This window comes from Corythoichthys intestinalis, chromosome 13 (genome assembly GCF_030265065.1).
Source record: "Corythoichthys intestinalis isolate RoL2023-P3 chromosome 13, ASM3026506v1, whole genome shotgun sequence".
NCBI classification, from domain to species: Eukaryota; Metazoa; Chordata; class Actinopteri; order Syngnathiformes; family Syngnathidae; genus Corythoichthys; species Corythoichthys intestinalis.
Window position 1 is genome coordinate 38919302 of NC_080407.1, and position 17450 is coordinate 38936751.

The 17450-nt window shown below is 39.1% G+C and overlaps 1 protein-coding gene across 2 annotated transcripts in view; it reads left to right on the forward strand.

Annotated features, from left to right (window-relative positions):
• Positions 1–315: 315 nt before the first annotated feature.
• The window catches only part of LOC130927676 (gastrula zinc finger protein XlCGF26.1-like), a 47630-nt gene continuing 30495 nt past the window's right edge, over positions 316–17450 (forward strand). For both annotated transcript variants that reach the window (XM_057853630.1, XM_057853629.1), the window contains exons 1-2: positions 316–682; positions 15005–15088. In XM_057853630.1, coding sequence (XP_057709613.1) covers positions 556–682; positions 15005–15088 — 211 coding nt within the window. In that variant the 5' untranslated portion in view covers positions 316–555. The remainder of the gene's footprint in view (positions 683–15004; positions 15089–17450) is intronic.

Sequence of the window (17450 nt, forward strand, 5' to 3'; positions counted from 1 at the left end):
GGCCTCACTGGTATCGCCCATCCCAAGTACCAATTCTCTCCCTCTGTGATTTTAATGAAGCGTACCAACTCTCTCAACAACAGAGGGGTGTCCTAACAACTAGCACAAACGAATGGCCCCAATTCTGAACCATTTTGCAGTAAATGAGGGTCTTAGAGGGACGTCATCACTCGAAATTAATATCTCAAGCCCCCCAATTTATCGCAAAAAATGACCCGAACTTTTTTGTGTGCTCTGTTCGTTCTAGTTGTTAGGACACTCCTCTGTTATTGAGAGAGTTGGTACGCTCCATTAGCTGCGGGAGCTAAGCTAAGAAAGAAGCTACGAAAAATAAAACGTGCTCAGCAACACGCTGCTTTTTGTGCGGAGTTTAACCCACATTGCGACGCAGGAGGTTCAGAACTACTTAACTGGAACCGTCCATCTTCAAGTGGTCTTTGTGCTTGTTGAAGCTTCGGAGCCTAGTTATCTTGGTTTACCTTAGCTTAGCTTCCGAACAGGAAAAACGTGGTTCGTCGCTTGAACATCAAGTGGGAGCCTCCTAAAGTGTGCAAAATGCGAGCAAGAAGGACGCCAGCCGAAAAGTTAGAGGCGGAACTTTGTGGTGCGAAACATCAGCGACAACATCAACTATCGAATGCTTGCAAAATGCAAGTAAAAGTTGTTCTTCGCAGGCTACCAGGTTTGTGCACCGATTCGGGAAATGCAGTAAAATTCATTTTTTGTCCCCAGGGTATTGAACATCTATCGTTTTGAATCATGAAGATAATCCTTGATTGACCCTCCGAAAGGGAAATTTGGTTATGGCGGAAAACACTCGGGTGGTTTGAAATTCCGCTCTTGGACCCTAAATTGGCTTGATTGACCGTACTTTGATTTCCAAAAAGAGGACACTCGGCTCGGCCTCGAGATACTTAGGTTTTTATTCATTCTATTTGTTTTATTTTTAAAGGTGGGAACTTTGAGCACCTAACGATTCGATTACGAATACAATTCAGAGGCTATGATTCGATTATAAATCAATAGGGAATGGGACGTACTAGGAAGGATATTGCCAGCATGGCGGCCTAGCCAAACAGTGACGTAGTACGTCCCATTCCCTATTATTGGTGCCTCCTAGTGTTGTATCGGTCGCGAACGATTCGTTCTTTTTGAACGAATTGTTTTGGTGAACGACACCGAACTAATCATCATCTGCACTGATTCGTTCTATGAAGGTGGTGCTTGTTCGCTGCGTGGGAGGGCGTTGAGCAAGCGGCAGCGTCTTCTGACATCGCACACGACCAATCAGACGCCAGCCTCATCGCGGGCAGGGGAGGGACCGGAAACAGAATCAGGGCGTTTGTCACTCACGTCCACGTGTGGCCAATAAGCAGCCAGCGTGCAGGCAGGGGGGCAAGACTGAGTTTTGTCACTTCCCGTTCAGTGACTCGGTCCTCCGGTTCCTGACCTAGCTTGCTGCTAACTTGATTTTCCAGTAATGACTATGCGGTGAATGAATCAGAAAATGAAAGGAAATGACTTTGTCACATATTTGTTAACGTGGAGCCTATCAAATGCTGCTCAAACAGACAAAAACACCACACAAATCTAGCGAGCATTGTTTAGAGTAGTACTTTTCTCAACAAACTCGTGACTGCCTATGACGACATACTATCAAATTTACAGTAATTTAAAACACGGGTAGCTACGAGGCAAGCAAAAGCTGAGCTGCGGTCGCGTGACGGCAGTGAAGCGGGCAGAGAACTGTCATTATATGGAGGCTTGATGGCAGCGATATTTACCTCATATGTGCACAGAAAAAAATATTTAGTATGATCACCATAATACTGATTTGCAATGAAACTGTATATACATGTCAATTTTTCCCCGAGTGTTTTATTTTTTTTTTTCGTGTCAGCGTGTCGGGTGTTGGTTGGTTTGACAAATTATGTCAATCCGTCCATCATGTGCTACTCAAGCGTCCAAAACAACGCACGCAGACACGGGAGATGTCGCAATATGTCTACATTTTTCTTAACAGACTAATGAGAGTAGAAAGGCGACATCGTAAAGAGCTAACAATTATTTCTCGTCAGCATTTGACGATCTGAGATGCGGGGACGACAGGGGAGCTGACCGGATTATTTTATTTATTAATACCAGTGCAAAAAAACAATATGATCACCATAATACTGATTTGCAATGAAACTGTATATACATGTAATTTTTTTCCGAGTGTTTTTTTTTTTTTTTCTTCGTGTCAGGTGTTGGTTGGTTTGACAAATTATGTCAATCCGTCCATCATGTGCTACTCAAGCGCCCAAAAACAAAGCACGCGGACACGGGAGATGTCGCAATATGTCTACATTTTTCTTAACAGACTAATGAGAGTAGAAAGGCGACATCGTAAAGAGCAAACAATTATTTCTCGTCAGCATTTGACGATCTGAGATGCGGGACGACAGGGGAGCTGACCGGATTATTTTATTTATTAATACCAGTGCAAAAATTCAACACGATCATCTTAATACTAAAAAACAAAAATACAACAGAGCGAGATGTAAATATGATGTGTTGGTCGTTCCATATTCAGAAATTAAACTTTCGATGTATTTTTATTTTCGTGACAGCAAACATGCTGTATATGTATGTGTGATCAAGAACCTGCTAAAGAAAGTCCGTGCGCCCCCGCCCCCTACTCCCCTCACAAAAGGAAAATGTTTAACCGTGTCCTAAATCGAAATGCAAGCACGAGCCATGACTTTGAGCCCATAGAACTAGGACAGACGACGCGGAAGTTCTCCCTCGCTTTTGCAGCAGCAGGAGGGAGACGAGGCTGTCTGTGAAAGCAGAATGATACCGCCTGTCACTCATTTCTGAAACTACGACGAGTGGTCAATGTGGAAGAGAGGGAGGGACCAAGCAATGTCACTTCCCGTTCAGTTATACTGCGAAGCGGTCTTTGGTGATTCGTTCGGCAATGTCACTTCCCGTTCAGTAACCGAACGATTCGTTTGGGCGGGGAGGGAGATGAGGGGGGCGAACGATTCGTTGAACGATTTGTTTGAACGAATCTTTTTACTGAACGAACCGGAATGGATTCGTTTGCTCAAGTGAACGACAAATCTCGTCACTAGTGCCTCCCCAGCTATTAGCTGCTTTTATTAGGCTCGAGCGTTTACGTCACAGCAGCACGGGATCATGCGAGATTTGCGACAACGCAGCCATTTCGGAAGCACGTCTGCGTCACGGGACATTTAAACTTAACGGCAAATACAATTCAAGTACGAGTGCCAAAGATGGAAAAAAATTAGGAAAACTTGCCAGTTCGATACAGAGACAAACTTGTTACCACGGCGAAGGACAGATATGTGAGCAATTTTAAGGATGTGAACAGGCCCGGATCTAGGTTTACCCACCAGAGTGGGCACTAAGAAATCTTGAGGGGGCACCCCCAATGCAGTCTTTTTTTTTTACCCTCTGCATTTCTTTAATTTTTCTTAAATCTAGTCGAATAATTTTCTGTATCTTGTTCTGAGTGTTAACGGCTGGTTAACCGATTAATGCATCAGATTCTTCCACTTACTTTAAGTAAATATTACTATTGCTACAGTATTTGTTCTTATTAAGGCCATACAACTACAAGTTGGTCATTTTTCACCTAAATCAAGAGAAAAATGCTTTCAAATAATGTTTTGAACAATCTCTATTCTTGAATTTAAAAACATTTCTGACAAGTTTTTTAAGCTTATTTTCAACTAGGTATTTTTCTTATTTCAATAAATCTAAGTGAGTAAATATAATTGTAGTACTCGCAGATAATTTCACTTATTTCTAGTATATTTACACGGAAAACAAGGGAAGCTTTTCTTTTTTTTGGGGTTTGGGTTTTGCAGTGCATATGTAATGGTTTCATTGGTACACCGTTTGATTAAACCTTTGTTTTTAAAAACTACTTAAGAAACATTTTGAAAACTTCCAGAATAAGTGTCTGGATTTTATAAGCAAATTTAAATTGCAATATTTAAACACAGAGGTGGGTAGAGCAGCCAACATTTTTACTCAACTAAGAGTAGTGTTACTTCAAACTAATATTACTCAAGTAAGAGTAAAAGTAGTCATCCAAAAAATGTACTCAAGTACAAATAAACAAGTATGCAGTGAAAAGAATACTCAATTAAGAGTGACATTTTGAGTAACTGCTTATTTTTTTTATTTTTATTTTTTTTTACAATGGTATATGAACCGTTGTTATAATGATACTGGACAATAACACATTACATAACCGCATAAAGCCAAAGAAATACAAAAAAAATGTATTCCAATGAGAGAAAAAAATATATAAACGAGGCATTCTTCGTCCAAAGAGCATGAGTGCCCTCTGGTGGAAAAAATAGTTCCTAGTTTGAATAGTGAGGAGTTTCTTCATCATTACTATTTAGAAATTAAAAGGAGCATATATCCGGTTATCCTTGGTCAATCAATGCCAAATAAAAACTGATATAGAGGTTGAAATCCGCACTTTTGAATCCTGTTGAGAGCAGCGCTCAATATAAAATACTTCATTTTTTTTACGGTACTAAAGACCACACGATTGAGCAGGCTGGCGTGAAGCTAGGACGGCAAGCTTGCGCCTGATTTGTATAATAGAGTCATGTGATTATTTTTGCGACGTCTCATTGGTGAAATCGGTAGAGCTACTTGGTACTACTACAGCTTTTACAGCTACTCGGCATCGCTGGCAAAAATATTTTTTTATGTTCTGTCGGGAGGAAAACGGCTGCCCACCCAATAATATGGTATTGGTACAGATATTGTGATATCTTTTTACTTTCTTTGACCGAATATTTAGTGTAACGACCCCACAGTATTATTGCTGTTCTATCAGCTTCCTACCGTCAGCGAACGCTTCTGGTACAGATTGGGTGTGTGTGGTTGGATGAGTAGGAGTGGGCGGGGCGAGCGGAGGGTGCGTGTGTGTGTGTGTGCCTGGAGGAGAGAAAGGAAGCGCGCGGATAACAAACGAGGTTGGAAAAACAGCTTGTTTAAGTGATTGCTTGTTCGGCGTTGTTGCGGCCAACAGTAACCGTTAATCCTGCTATAAAAAAGTAGGTGAGACCAACTCTTCGTGCGTTCTCTATATCCAGTGCGACGCTACAATAGATATTCCCGACATTTTGATTGGGTGGGCACGACTCACATCTGGGTGGGCCGTGCCCACCCCGGCCCACCCATACATCCGGCCCCGGATGTGAACAATGTTGACCCTTACGAGCAAGCCGAACACAATTGGAATAAAGATGTCGACAAGCTTCCACCACTATGCGAAATGGACATCATGCTGTATTTAGTGTTTGGTGTAAGTTACTACACTCATCAGCAATTCCGTAACTACAAATCGCTACAAAGCTACGAACAGTTTTGCTGTGGATGGGTGCAGGATCTGCACATTATGACCATAGCAAACGGCAACACCATCTTTCTAGCAAAGGTAGGCAATGTGTGTTTACATTAGTCTGTGACCACGGATGTACAAATTTTTTGTTGCAGAAAATGCAGCCAGTGTACAAATTCTTTGCCACTCTCTCACGTCAAAATATTACAGACTTTTCATTTAGCAACGACAGGAATTATGTCTTATGAAGACAATGCACATGTATTCATGCTAGTTGTTTAGCTGTAGCTATAGCTAACAACAGGCCGACTTCGGGCATAAAGTTACCGAAATTTGCGTAAACAAACGAAATTAAGTGTGGAAGTGCATAGAGCAAACTGTGTGTAACTGGAGAATCAAACGTTATGCCCTTCCTTCTGATCGAGGCCACCCATGCCATTCTTCGACGTTTGGTAAGTTCAGATATGACCTTTCCCTCGCCTTTTCTCCATTTAGGGATCCGGAAGAAACTCAATGGTGTTCCGTCGAGCTGTACATTCTCCTTTCTATTCGATCGTTTGTTGCAATTCTTTACCGCACAATAATTTCCAACCATTTTTAAAGAGCAACCTGTGTTGAAATGCCTCACTGTTTATGTTTACCGCATCCGTAATGGCGATAGCGGCGGAAACCTCGCGAGTGCCACGTCATACGCTCGAGCCTAATAGTTTCATACATTAGTTACAAAAATAGTACAAAAATCCTCCCAGGCTTAAATAAAGTACTATTTCAGTATCAAGTTAACAGTTCAAAACATTAAATAAAATACTCAAGTCACAATTCTGAAAAAAGAGTTTAAAGCTACTTTCAATTACATTTAATGTTGATAGATTCAAGTCAAAAATTTTGCCGATTTAGGAGTATTTAAAAAGTGAATTAGCCTTGCTTGGAAAGTTTGCTACAACAGAGCCTTCCTGAGAAGTCTACTGAATTAAGATGGCGTCTGTTTACACACGCCTGCGAGTCATTTCGCATCTAGTTGTATATAATGTGATATATACCGTAGCATTATGTGGACGTAGTTTTTAGTAACGTGGGCGAAGGTTACAGCAACTGGGCGTTTTTTTTTGTAGCATCTGTCGGCGGTTTATGTGGATGTTTACTCTGGGTCCGTTCCTCATTGCATCCCGAAGACCGTGCTGACTGTGTTTTAGTTCCGCTTTAGTAAGCATTTTTTTTAAATCGGAATTTGGATGTTTGTGAACCGTTCTCGAATCTTCAGCGGCTGAATCGCGAATAATCTAAGAATCTGAAATTTCACACACCTTTACTTATAATGGAGGTAGATTTGTGTCATTTTTCAATAGCAACAACAAAAAAGTTGCTTCAATCAAAATAAGGCTATCAAACCAGCTCGTTACATTACAGCAAACTAGTCGATTTAACCGTGAAAGAGTGTGTCAGAAAAAAATGGCAATCTTACTTGTCGCACATGTGTTAGTAAATGAAAAAAATACTTGCACTGTCTCCAATTTTAGTCGCAAAAAGCCCCCATTTGGTGGCGGTCTGGAGCCTTGGATTGAAAAACATAATCTTTTTTGATTGAAGCGATTTTTCTTTTGAAAATATTTTGTCTTTGTTTTGAAGCAACTTATTTTTTGATGGAATTACACACAAATGTCCTTCGTGTCCTATGTGGCCCAAAATCAAGACAACATTCCCTCAATCGAAAAAGTTGTTTCAATCAAGTAAAAAAAAAAAAAATCAATCTAGGGCTGTCCTAAATGAGTATTTTTCTCCCCATTTGTCTGCAGACTTTAACGATGAGTCGACTCGTCCAATATATGTATACTGTATATATATATATATATATATATATACATATATATATTTTTTTACTTATCTTTTAATTAAATTTCTGTTGACGATTATTACAGGCATGAAAATCTCTCACCTTTCGGCGAAATTCGCCGTTTTGAAGTCAAAAAGGGCGACCTACGTGAATTGCGTAGATCCGAGGAGAAATTCTTTTTGGGAGGAGGGGGAGGGGTCGGGAGGTTTTATTTAATTATTATTATTATTATCATCCTGTGATTAATTTAGTACGTAAACTGAGCACTTAAGAACACAGTCAGCAAATCCTTCTAGACGCTTCGCTGACGAGAACCAATCATCGGCCCAAGCTGCGTTCCATTATTCCAGTGCTTCTCAATTATTTTCTGTTACGCCCCCCCAAGGAAGACGTAAATGTTTCGCGCCCCCCCAACTCTCTGCCGCCACTGTAAATAGTATCATTCGTCTATATTACTATTATAAGTACGCCTCAGCCTAACATTGTGTCCTTTTTTTTCTATTAAAGAAAAAAAGTAACATAGATCAACTTATAATAAAGTATAACTTTTTTAACATTGTGTTGCTTGTAACAGAAAAGACTTAATGCGCATCAATTTGCCTGAAGTTAAAAAAAAAAAAAAAAAAAAAGTCACATCCAAACTGTAAAAATACACTCAAGGTACATTTTTGACCATTTGATACTGAAAAATAAAATGTAATAAAATCAGTAAATAATAACAAATTCAAATTGATTAGAAACATTTACTCTTCAGGACAACATGCCAAAAAATTTGACCGAAAAAAAACAAAACTGAATAGAAGGGGGGAAAAAGGTCTCTGGACAGAAGGAAAGTTTTTATTTTCGCTGATTCACCACAGTGCTCACTGGTTTACTGATATAACACTGACAGAGCGGGACGATTGTGACAATTGGCAATATTCGGCACATTTTCGCTGAAAAACAATCAAGCGGCTTATCAATGAGATTGAGGTCTAATGTCTTTAAGTGGCGTCTTAACTGATTTGGCTTCTCCGCTATAATCATTTTTAGACTCAGTAAACAGTGGTCTTTCCTCATTTCCCACTATATTAAAAGTCAAAGGCAAACGGCCCGAAAAAAGCGCATTCTCGGCGGCCGAGGGAGAACCGTAGGTGAGGGCGGTGGTCGTGACGATCCCAAGCCGAAAACGGCACTTCTCGGCCGGACACGTGAGAACCGAAGAAGACAGTGGGTCGCTGCGTGAGTCCAGCTCTGCATGAGTCTCTTCCGTGTGCTCTTGCTTATTTCAAAAATACTGCACGCACTTTGAAAATGAGAGCGCCACTGCCACCCACGGAGTGGATGTGCAAGTACACTTTATTCTAGTACGGCAAAAAAAAAAAAAAAAAAAAAAAAAAGCATGTTCCCCGAGGTCACTCGCGCCCCCCCTGGCATCGCTCTGCGCCCCCCTGGGGGGGCGCGCCCCACCATTTGAGAAGTACTGCATTATTCCAAACGCGCGCACGCCATATGTGTACATGGAGTGCTCGGAGAGCCTTTGGTTGGATTGCAAAGCTGCGAAAACAAAAAGCAGGCCTTACCCACACCGGGGCAGACCAGAGCGCAGCATACACACTTGCCTGTATTTGCCAGCAGATTGAATTTGGTGAGTAATGGTTTCAATCGTTTTCACATTTTGCGATATAAAAAAGTTACTGCCATTCGTTGCAGCTTGCGTTGAACACTGCCAGAGCGAGCCAAATCTCCCATGAAAAAAAATAGCTCCCGTTAAATTGGCGTCAAGCCTGTGTATTTAGCGGTAATATAAATGAAGAAACACACTGTTGAGTCAAATCAAGCGGCTGCTCTCGGATGGAGGGGGGCGCCTCGTATCGCTCCCGTTGTTCGCCTGAGACGCGTTATTTTCGGCTGGGACTTGAGCTGACGGCCAGTGTCGGCACAACACCGGCCCGACGAGTGGTAGGAATGACTCTTGCTTCTTAAAGCTTTTCAGAAATACAGGGATCCCTCGTTTTTCGCGGTTAATGGGCACCAGAATCCGCCGCAATAAGTGAAAACCGCAAAGTAGCGCCCCCCCCCCCCCCCCCCCCATTTTTTTGTGCGTGTTCAATGTATTTATTCAGATTTTACATTGGAAAAAAGATACATGTATACAAGACATGTTTTTTCACTTTTTTTCACCAAAGTATCATTTATAAATGGTTTTCAAGCACTTCAAAATGTAAGAATTATGATAAGTTTTAAACATGCTACTGCCCCACCGAATTATTTTTCAACAAGAATAAAGTAGTAAGAAAATGATTGGCTTTATTAAATGCTTCATAGTGAGTCTACTCAAACCCTCTCAGGCTTTGTTAAACGGTGATTGACACATGTGCAAAGTTTTTCTTTTTATATATATATATTTTTTTTGTTTGAAGCAACTTATTTGATTGAATAATAAAGACACAAATGTCCTAGCCAAAATGTGGCCCAAACATAAAACAACATTACTTCAAAGGAAACATTTGTTTCAATCAAGAAAAATAGTTTTCAAATGCTTTTTTGTCTCAAATTTATTTTTGCAATCAAAAACAATTTTTGTATTGAAGTGACTTTTTTGGGATTAAAAGTATATACTGTATTTTGATTGAAGCAACTTTGTTTTTGATAGAAGTAACTTTGTTTTTTGATTGAATAATAAAAACACAAATCTACCTCCATCGTTATTGAGAGAAAGAAATTAAGAAAGCTTTAAAAGTAAAAGCTTTTTTTTTTTTTTTTAAATATTTATATTTCATTACATAGACATGCCTCGTAGGGAAAGGAGATTGAGGGATAAAAAAAGGAGTTGGATGAGGCTGCTAAAGACAGTGGATACCTCATCAGCTGGGTGAATAGCAGACCTAGTAAGAACAAGTTTGCAAGGATAGTCGGGTATTAAATACAATTATAAATGCAATTACAATGTTATTTTTCTATAAGATTTTATGTCATTGCTTTATTAATCATTAGGTGCTAGAGTTGTTAAGTATGGATAATAATGAGATAATAGTTTTGAGAAAACTGTGCTGTTGGTGGCTCAGTGACCATCTGATGTGGTTTGTTCTCAGATGAACAAGTTGAAGAAGGAAGTTTTGATGCAGAGGTTGAAGGAAGAAAAGAGGCAGACTGACTGAGTCACAGCCAGAAAGTGTTGATGACAGTTATGATTTCTATTCACTGTTGCCCCCTCCCAATTAAAGTATGTCACAGTCGCAGCCAATTATTATCTAAAGCTGGTTAAAATTGAATTTATGTTGTTTAAGGTGTATTAAATACTTGTTCATGTGCCCCTTTTGATCTACGAGCACCTGCCCCTCCACCGGTCTCTGCACGGCCCTGCTGAAACACAGTGTGGGTTGACAGAGCTCAATATTTTGTTGGGGTGTACAGTGTACTGGAACATATTTCCTCCACACCCTTCTCACCTTTTTAACCCCTGACCCATTTTCATGCCTGTTATTAATTCACAAAAACATTTTGGAACACTTCATTTTTTTCCCCAAAGTACAAAAACACATAAAATACAAACAATGAGGTCAAATGCTGATGGCATCAACTAGTGCAGAAGAACAGAATGTAAACACTCGGAATACTGTGACTTCACTGTTTACTTTTTCTTTTTGTGGTATGTATATATTGTTATCCGCATAAATGTCACATATCAATGGAATTAAGTACGTAAAAAAAACCTGAATAAATTTGGAATAAATAAATTGAAAAAAGGGCTACGAGATAAAAGTTGTACTATTGCTTCGAGGAAAAAAAAGTAACAATATTACTTGACGTACATGCATGTTAGCTGGGAGCTGCGACAAAGCATTAATATAAATTCTCTCTTGATTATAATTGATGTAGATAAGGCAAAATAATGTGGATTTCCTTATTTGTAAAACCAATTCTACAACACAAGATGCTTTCAATATTGTTGATTTTAACGGAGGTTGCTTGTTCAGCTACATTAGCCCGACGTAATAATACAACTTTTATTCTCGAACAATTACTTCGAAATGTATTCTCGGAGTAATACTATTACTTTTTAAATAAACGCCGCGTCCGTTAAAATTAACAATATTCAAGGCGTCTGGTGTTTTAGAATCGGCTTTACAAATTATTAAGGACAATATTTTTGTTTCCCCAACATAAAAATTATTTATGATGCACCGCCACACCAAGTTAAAAGCTGCCAGGCATTGCAATTGAGATTTTTTTTTTTTTTCAAGATTTGAAGATACATCGTAATTTGAACAATGTAAAAGGAGGTCTATAGCTCATTATTTACACACTATTTGGCATAAGTCGGCTGAAATAGCCCGTCAAATATAAATTGTTCCTTTACACGCCTTATTTTGAAAATCGCATCGGTTTTCCTGTTGTTGCTCCTAACTACGTCTGCGCGGAGTTGGAAATGGGGAGAAAAAGCTGCAGAAAGGTTGCCTGGTACACTAGACTCACCGCTGTTCCAGCTATTCAGTCTGGCCACCATTCAGCGGATACAATTTCCAGGGCGGAGCAAGGCACAGCAAACAGACAGCGGAGTGGACCAATCAGCGACGGGCAGACGTGACGTTAGTTAAACGACGAGGGCAGGACGAGGGACTTGCGCGCGAAAGGAAACATACGAGGAGAGCAGAGTTTATTCGACATGGCTAGCGCGAGACAGACTGTTGTCAATGACTCGTGTCGATATGTTTTTGGTAATTTAAAACAGATTTTACCGTGGATTGGAACATATTCTCGGCTCTCCTGTTCACCGTATGTGTTGTTGTGAAGACGACTTCCAACGCGCAAGAGTGACGTTGCTCGTTAAGAACACGTCACACAAATAAACAAATCTGATTTGTCGATTGATTTTGTACCTGCTCGAGAGGCCGTTAATGGGATGGTTCCCAGACTTTTCTCTCAGTGTTTGAAAAATACAGGGAGAACAGTGTGGCCATGCCAGGCAAGCAGAAAGGTACTTCAACTTAATGAAAGTACTTCTGGTTTAAGCCTGTGAAAACGACCTCAATGTGGACATTGACGTAAGATTTATGGCGTGCCTTTGATCCAAATCGTCACGTCCTAGCCTAGCATTTTTTCGGTGCTGATGTCACTCGTTGTAATTTCAGATGAATATTCATATGAGAGAATATTATTCAATGTGTATTTATTTATTTCAATTTTTATTTCAATATTAATTTAAATATTTATTTATTCCAATATATATTTATTTCAAACATTTATTAATTTATTTCAGTTTGTATTTATTAGCGCTGTCCCGACTAGTCGACATAGTCGACGTCATCGATGACGTAAATCCGTCAACGAGCACAACATCCCGTCGACGGTTAATGAAGGGTTAAAAAAATATATGCGTGGAAAGTTCAGAATGTCAGACGCTTGGTATGCAAGCGGGGAAAGCGGCACAAAGCCAAAAAAGCGCACCAGAGAGTCCAAAACATTGACTTATTTTTAAAGAAACAAAGGAGGGTACACTATTGCGTCCTGTCTCTTCAATGCCAAGCTTGGCTACACGTCGGCCGTGAATGATAACGACAGGAGATTGTAAGTCCATCTAACTAACTAATTACATGTTTTATTGAAGTTGCTTAGCCTGTCGCGATATGCAATGAGTCCATTTATCGCATGGTAAATAAAAATGAGGGCGGTCATTTTCACGGCTGCGTTTTATTTTCACAGCTGCGTTTTATCGCTGCGCGAGTGCGTGCTGATGGCATATGAGACACCAGTTCTTTTCTCTCATCAACACGCTGTAGAATTAAAGTTCAGACATACAAAATAAGAAAACACATCTATATTAAGCGGTATATACGTTAGCATTGTGACATTGAGGTGAATGGGGAAAAAATACGACCTACTTTAGCCGGCTATAAAACAGGCAGCCTCCTCCAAAACTTGCAGTTAAAAGGTGACACTTCAAACATGAAAAATCGCTGGCTAACAGCGTTTGCAAAAGGAAAAAAAATCTATTACTAACACCACATGCAATGACAAAAAGTTGTTTTTTTTTCGGAGTGTCAAGCATAAATTTGCGGTTTACTGAACGTACTTCCGGTAAACATTTAAAAAATAAAAGCATTTCATGTTGGTCATATAGATAACGATTTCTGGAATTAATCCTACATACTTCAGATTCTACACTAAGAATACCTTTGAAATGACACCCTTTATGAAAAGTCTGATTGGCAATGAATAATTATTATAATACTATTATATATAGTACTACAGTATACTATAATATTAATGCTAGGTATTTTTTTAAGAATTGTTTTGAATCATGTTGGAAAGGTGAAGTCAGTGTTCTGAATCTGTTTACATTCCATTCTTTTGCACAAGTTGATTCTATCAGCATTAGAACTCATTGTTTATTTGTGATTCATTATTGTTATTTGTTTATTTGTACTTTAATAAAGAATTTAAGTGTTTCAAAATGTTTTTGTGAATTGATGAGAGTCAACAAAAATTTCATTGCTAAATTAGTTAAAAAAAAAAAAAAAAAATTATTGTAAGATTAGTTGACTAATCGTAAAAATAGTCGGCTGACTAATCGGGAGAAAATTAGTCGTTTGGGACAGCCCTAATATTTATCTAACTATTTATTCCAACATTTATTTCACTTTTTATGAATTCTTGCACTCTCGTTCCCCTTGTACTGCATGAAATCATTTTTTTTCTGTCATTGGCTCATCAAACTCTGTGAACTAGGCGGACTTTGATTTGATCAAGTCTCCTTCCTTCCCAACATGGCTAGCCTGATTGCAGTAATAAACTAAACCGCTGTGTTTTGTAAGCCACGTGCCCAGGGTCCAAATTTTCTGCGTCATTATGTTCTGCTAAGTCTCATATGTCTGTTAGTAAATCCAGAGAGAGCTCATGCAGAACCTCAGCCATCGCTGCCATGTTGGGAAGGAAGAAGCAATAGCTTGACTCCATCGACTCAAACCCCGCCCGCCTTAGGAGTTAGATGAGCCATTGACAAATAAAATTATTTTATGCAGTACAAAGGGAACAAGAGTGCAAGAATGAAATAACTGTTGTAATAAAATAAATATTTGAATGATAAATAAAAATTTAAATCTATATAACAATTGAAATAAGTATTGAAATTAAGAAATGAATATTGAAATAGAAGCATTTTAATGACACATTTATTCATTTATTTAACTGAATATGTTCCAATCCATGGTAAAATCAGTTTTAAATTACCAAAAACACATCGACACAAGTCATTGACAACAGTCTGACTCGCGCTAGCCATGTTGAATAAACTCCGCTCTCCTCGTATGTTTACTTCCGCGCGCAAGTCCCTTGTCCCGCCCGTTGCTGATTGGTCCACTCCGCTGTGTTTGCTGTGGCCTGCTCCGCCCTGGAAATTTTATCCGCTTAATGGTGGCCAGACTCAATAGCTGGAACAGCGGTGAGTCTGGAGTACTAGGCTATGCTTTGGTCACTCTAGTGCGCTTTTTCGGCCTTGTGCCACTTTCCCCTCTTGAATCCCGAGCGTCTGCCATTCTCAACTTTCCACGCATATATTGTTTTTTAACCCTTTATTAACCGTCGACGGGATGGTGTGCTCGTCAGCACATTGACGTCATCGTTGACGTCAAGTATGTCAACTAGTCGCTCTTTTGTCAAGCCCATTGAATTAATTTGAATTGGATCGGATGACAACAAAGCATGAATAAACAAAAGAAAATTGGCAAGGAAGGAATTTTCTCTAACAGAAAACAAATTTGGGGACAAGTTTGCAAATGAAATAAGATTTGGCCCATGTGTTTGTGGTCTTGCAGATCTATATGTCAGCCAAGACCATCGTCCTGAGCACCAAGAGTCTGCATGCATCAAAGAGGAGGAAGAGTCCAGACCCATCCAAGGTCATTTTAAGTGTTTTTTTTTTTTCTGCAGATGAGGGAGAAATCAAATATGGTACCTTGTCATAAGTACGGAAATGTCTTTGTCTAATATAGTGGCTTTGCTTACTTAGTAGCTGTGCAATGGACTCGTGAACAGACGTAAGGTTTGCACCATGGCATCAACTTGACTACAAGTAGTCCCGGGGTTACGACGTACCTAACTTACCCGATTTCGACTTTACGATGAGGAAGTCTTGTCCGCCATTCTGTCTCAAGTTGTGTTTGTAAATTACCTAGTTCTTGCCATGCCTATTTTTGATTAAGGTTGTCATCCTGTCAGAATCTCAGAATGTTTTTTTTTTTTTCTCGGGAGCCCGAGCTGTAACATGGATGCGTCCCATTCATGACAGAAACCAAATATAAATATGAAAAAGTTTTTAAGATGCAGAATCTAAAGATAGTCATGGGTTTTAGTCGGGGGTCGGGAACCTTTTTGACCGAGAGAGCCAAAACACCCAACATATTTTAAAAAGAGCACTGTTTCTTTCGTGAACTCATTTGAATGCACCCACCGTGGTCACACTCTGCTTTTACAAGTAGTCGCAGAGTTGCGAAAGAAATCTCGATTAAACAACATCTTTACTTAGAATGTTACAATCAATGCACACTCAACACTTGGAAGATAGCAGTGCCTCTCAGAGCAGCCATCTAGTAAGTCTCGCTCTCTTCTGGAAGTGGCCTGGAAGTCTTTATTCTGATGTATTTTCCCTTGGCAAACCAGCTCGTTACATTACAGCGAACTAGTCAGTTAACCATGAAGGAGTGCGAGTAGATAAAAATACTCGCTCAGGCTTTAATTTTAGTCGCAAATTACCCCCATTGGGGGCAGTCTGGAGCCCTGGATTGAAAGTGATTTTTCTTTTAGAAATGTTTTTTCTTTGTTTGAAGCAACTTATTTTTTTGGATTGAACAATCAAAAAGTTGTTTCAGTCCCCAAATAACTTCACTTCAATCTAGGGCAGTCCTAAACGATTATTTTTCTCCCGATTAGTCTGCACTTTAACGATTAGTCGACCATTCTAATAAGTTTTTTTTTTTTTTTTACATATTGCAATTACATTTTTGTTGACGATTGTTAATTCACAAAACATTTGGGAACACTTAAATTCTTAAAGTACAAATAAATGACAAACAATGAGGTCAAACGCTGCTGGCATTACACTGAAAACAAGGTAATTTAGTCATCAGCCAATCAAACGTGAGTTTGAGGGGAAAAAATGGTGTCACTGTCTGAACATAATGAAAGTAATTTACTTAATAAGGGTAGGGTCAATTCTATCTTTACAAAATATGAGAAGACAATCTCAATGACCTCTATAAATGAACTCATTATATAATGCAAATAAGGTTTCTTAAAAGTTGGTGGGGACAATTTGAGCATCCTGAAAAGTTCCTAGTGTTATGTCTCTACCGGTCCCTATGAAAACCTATGCCATTGGTCCATTACCAGAAGGACTATTCTTGTTGGGTTAATGAAGTACATACTAGTATTAGGGCCAAATGAAAGGAAAAAGGACTATATACTAGAAAAAGGAGATGTTAATAGTACTAATGCTACAAGAAAAAAAAGTCATATTATTACGTAGGGTAATGTAGCTGTAATCAGCTACGCATTTTACGTACATGTACCGCAGCTGAGAGCTACGACATTAGCCTGGCTAATGCAATATTTCAAATACCGTATTGGGCCGAATATAAGATGTCCCTGACTATAAGACGACCCCTTCTTTTTCAAGACTCAAGTTTGAAGAAAGACTTTTTGAACACCAAATTAATTTTTATGCAGAAAATAATTTCAGTACATCTGAAACAAATGATTATAACAATATATTTGAGAGAAAAAGCATGTTGTTTTGCCTCATTCAAATCTTAATATCTACGTATATGTAAACTGAAGTGCAATCATATTCGTAAACGGATGGCTTTTGGTTTTTGAAATGTAAATAAACCAATCAATCTATTGTGATAAAACAACAAAATTGAAATCACTGCATTAACCATCAAAATGAAGTCTAACTGTAACTGTAGTCCTGAAACAAGTCTGAATAAGGAAAAACATTGCAGTGAAATAATGCAAACTGGTTAAACGGAGATCTGTCATGACAGAACGCCGCTTCAATGATAATCTGGCGTCATCTAGCGTCGTGAATGGGTATAATGTCTAGACCGCGAATATAAGACAACCTGCACTTTTTCAGTCTTATTTCCATGCTAAAAACACAGTCTTCCTTTGTTATGGTTCCTCTTGGGAAACAAAATGTGGAAAAAAAAAAAAATTGCCATGATATGACGCAATTTGGCCGTGACACAACATGGTGAGGTG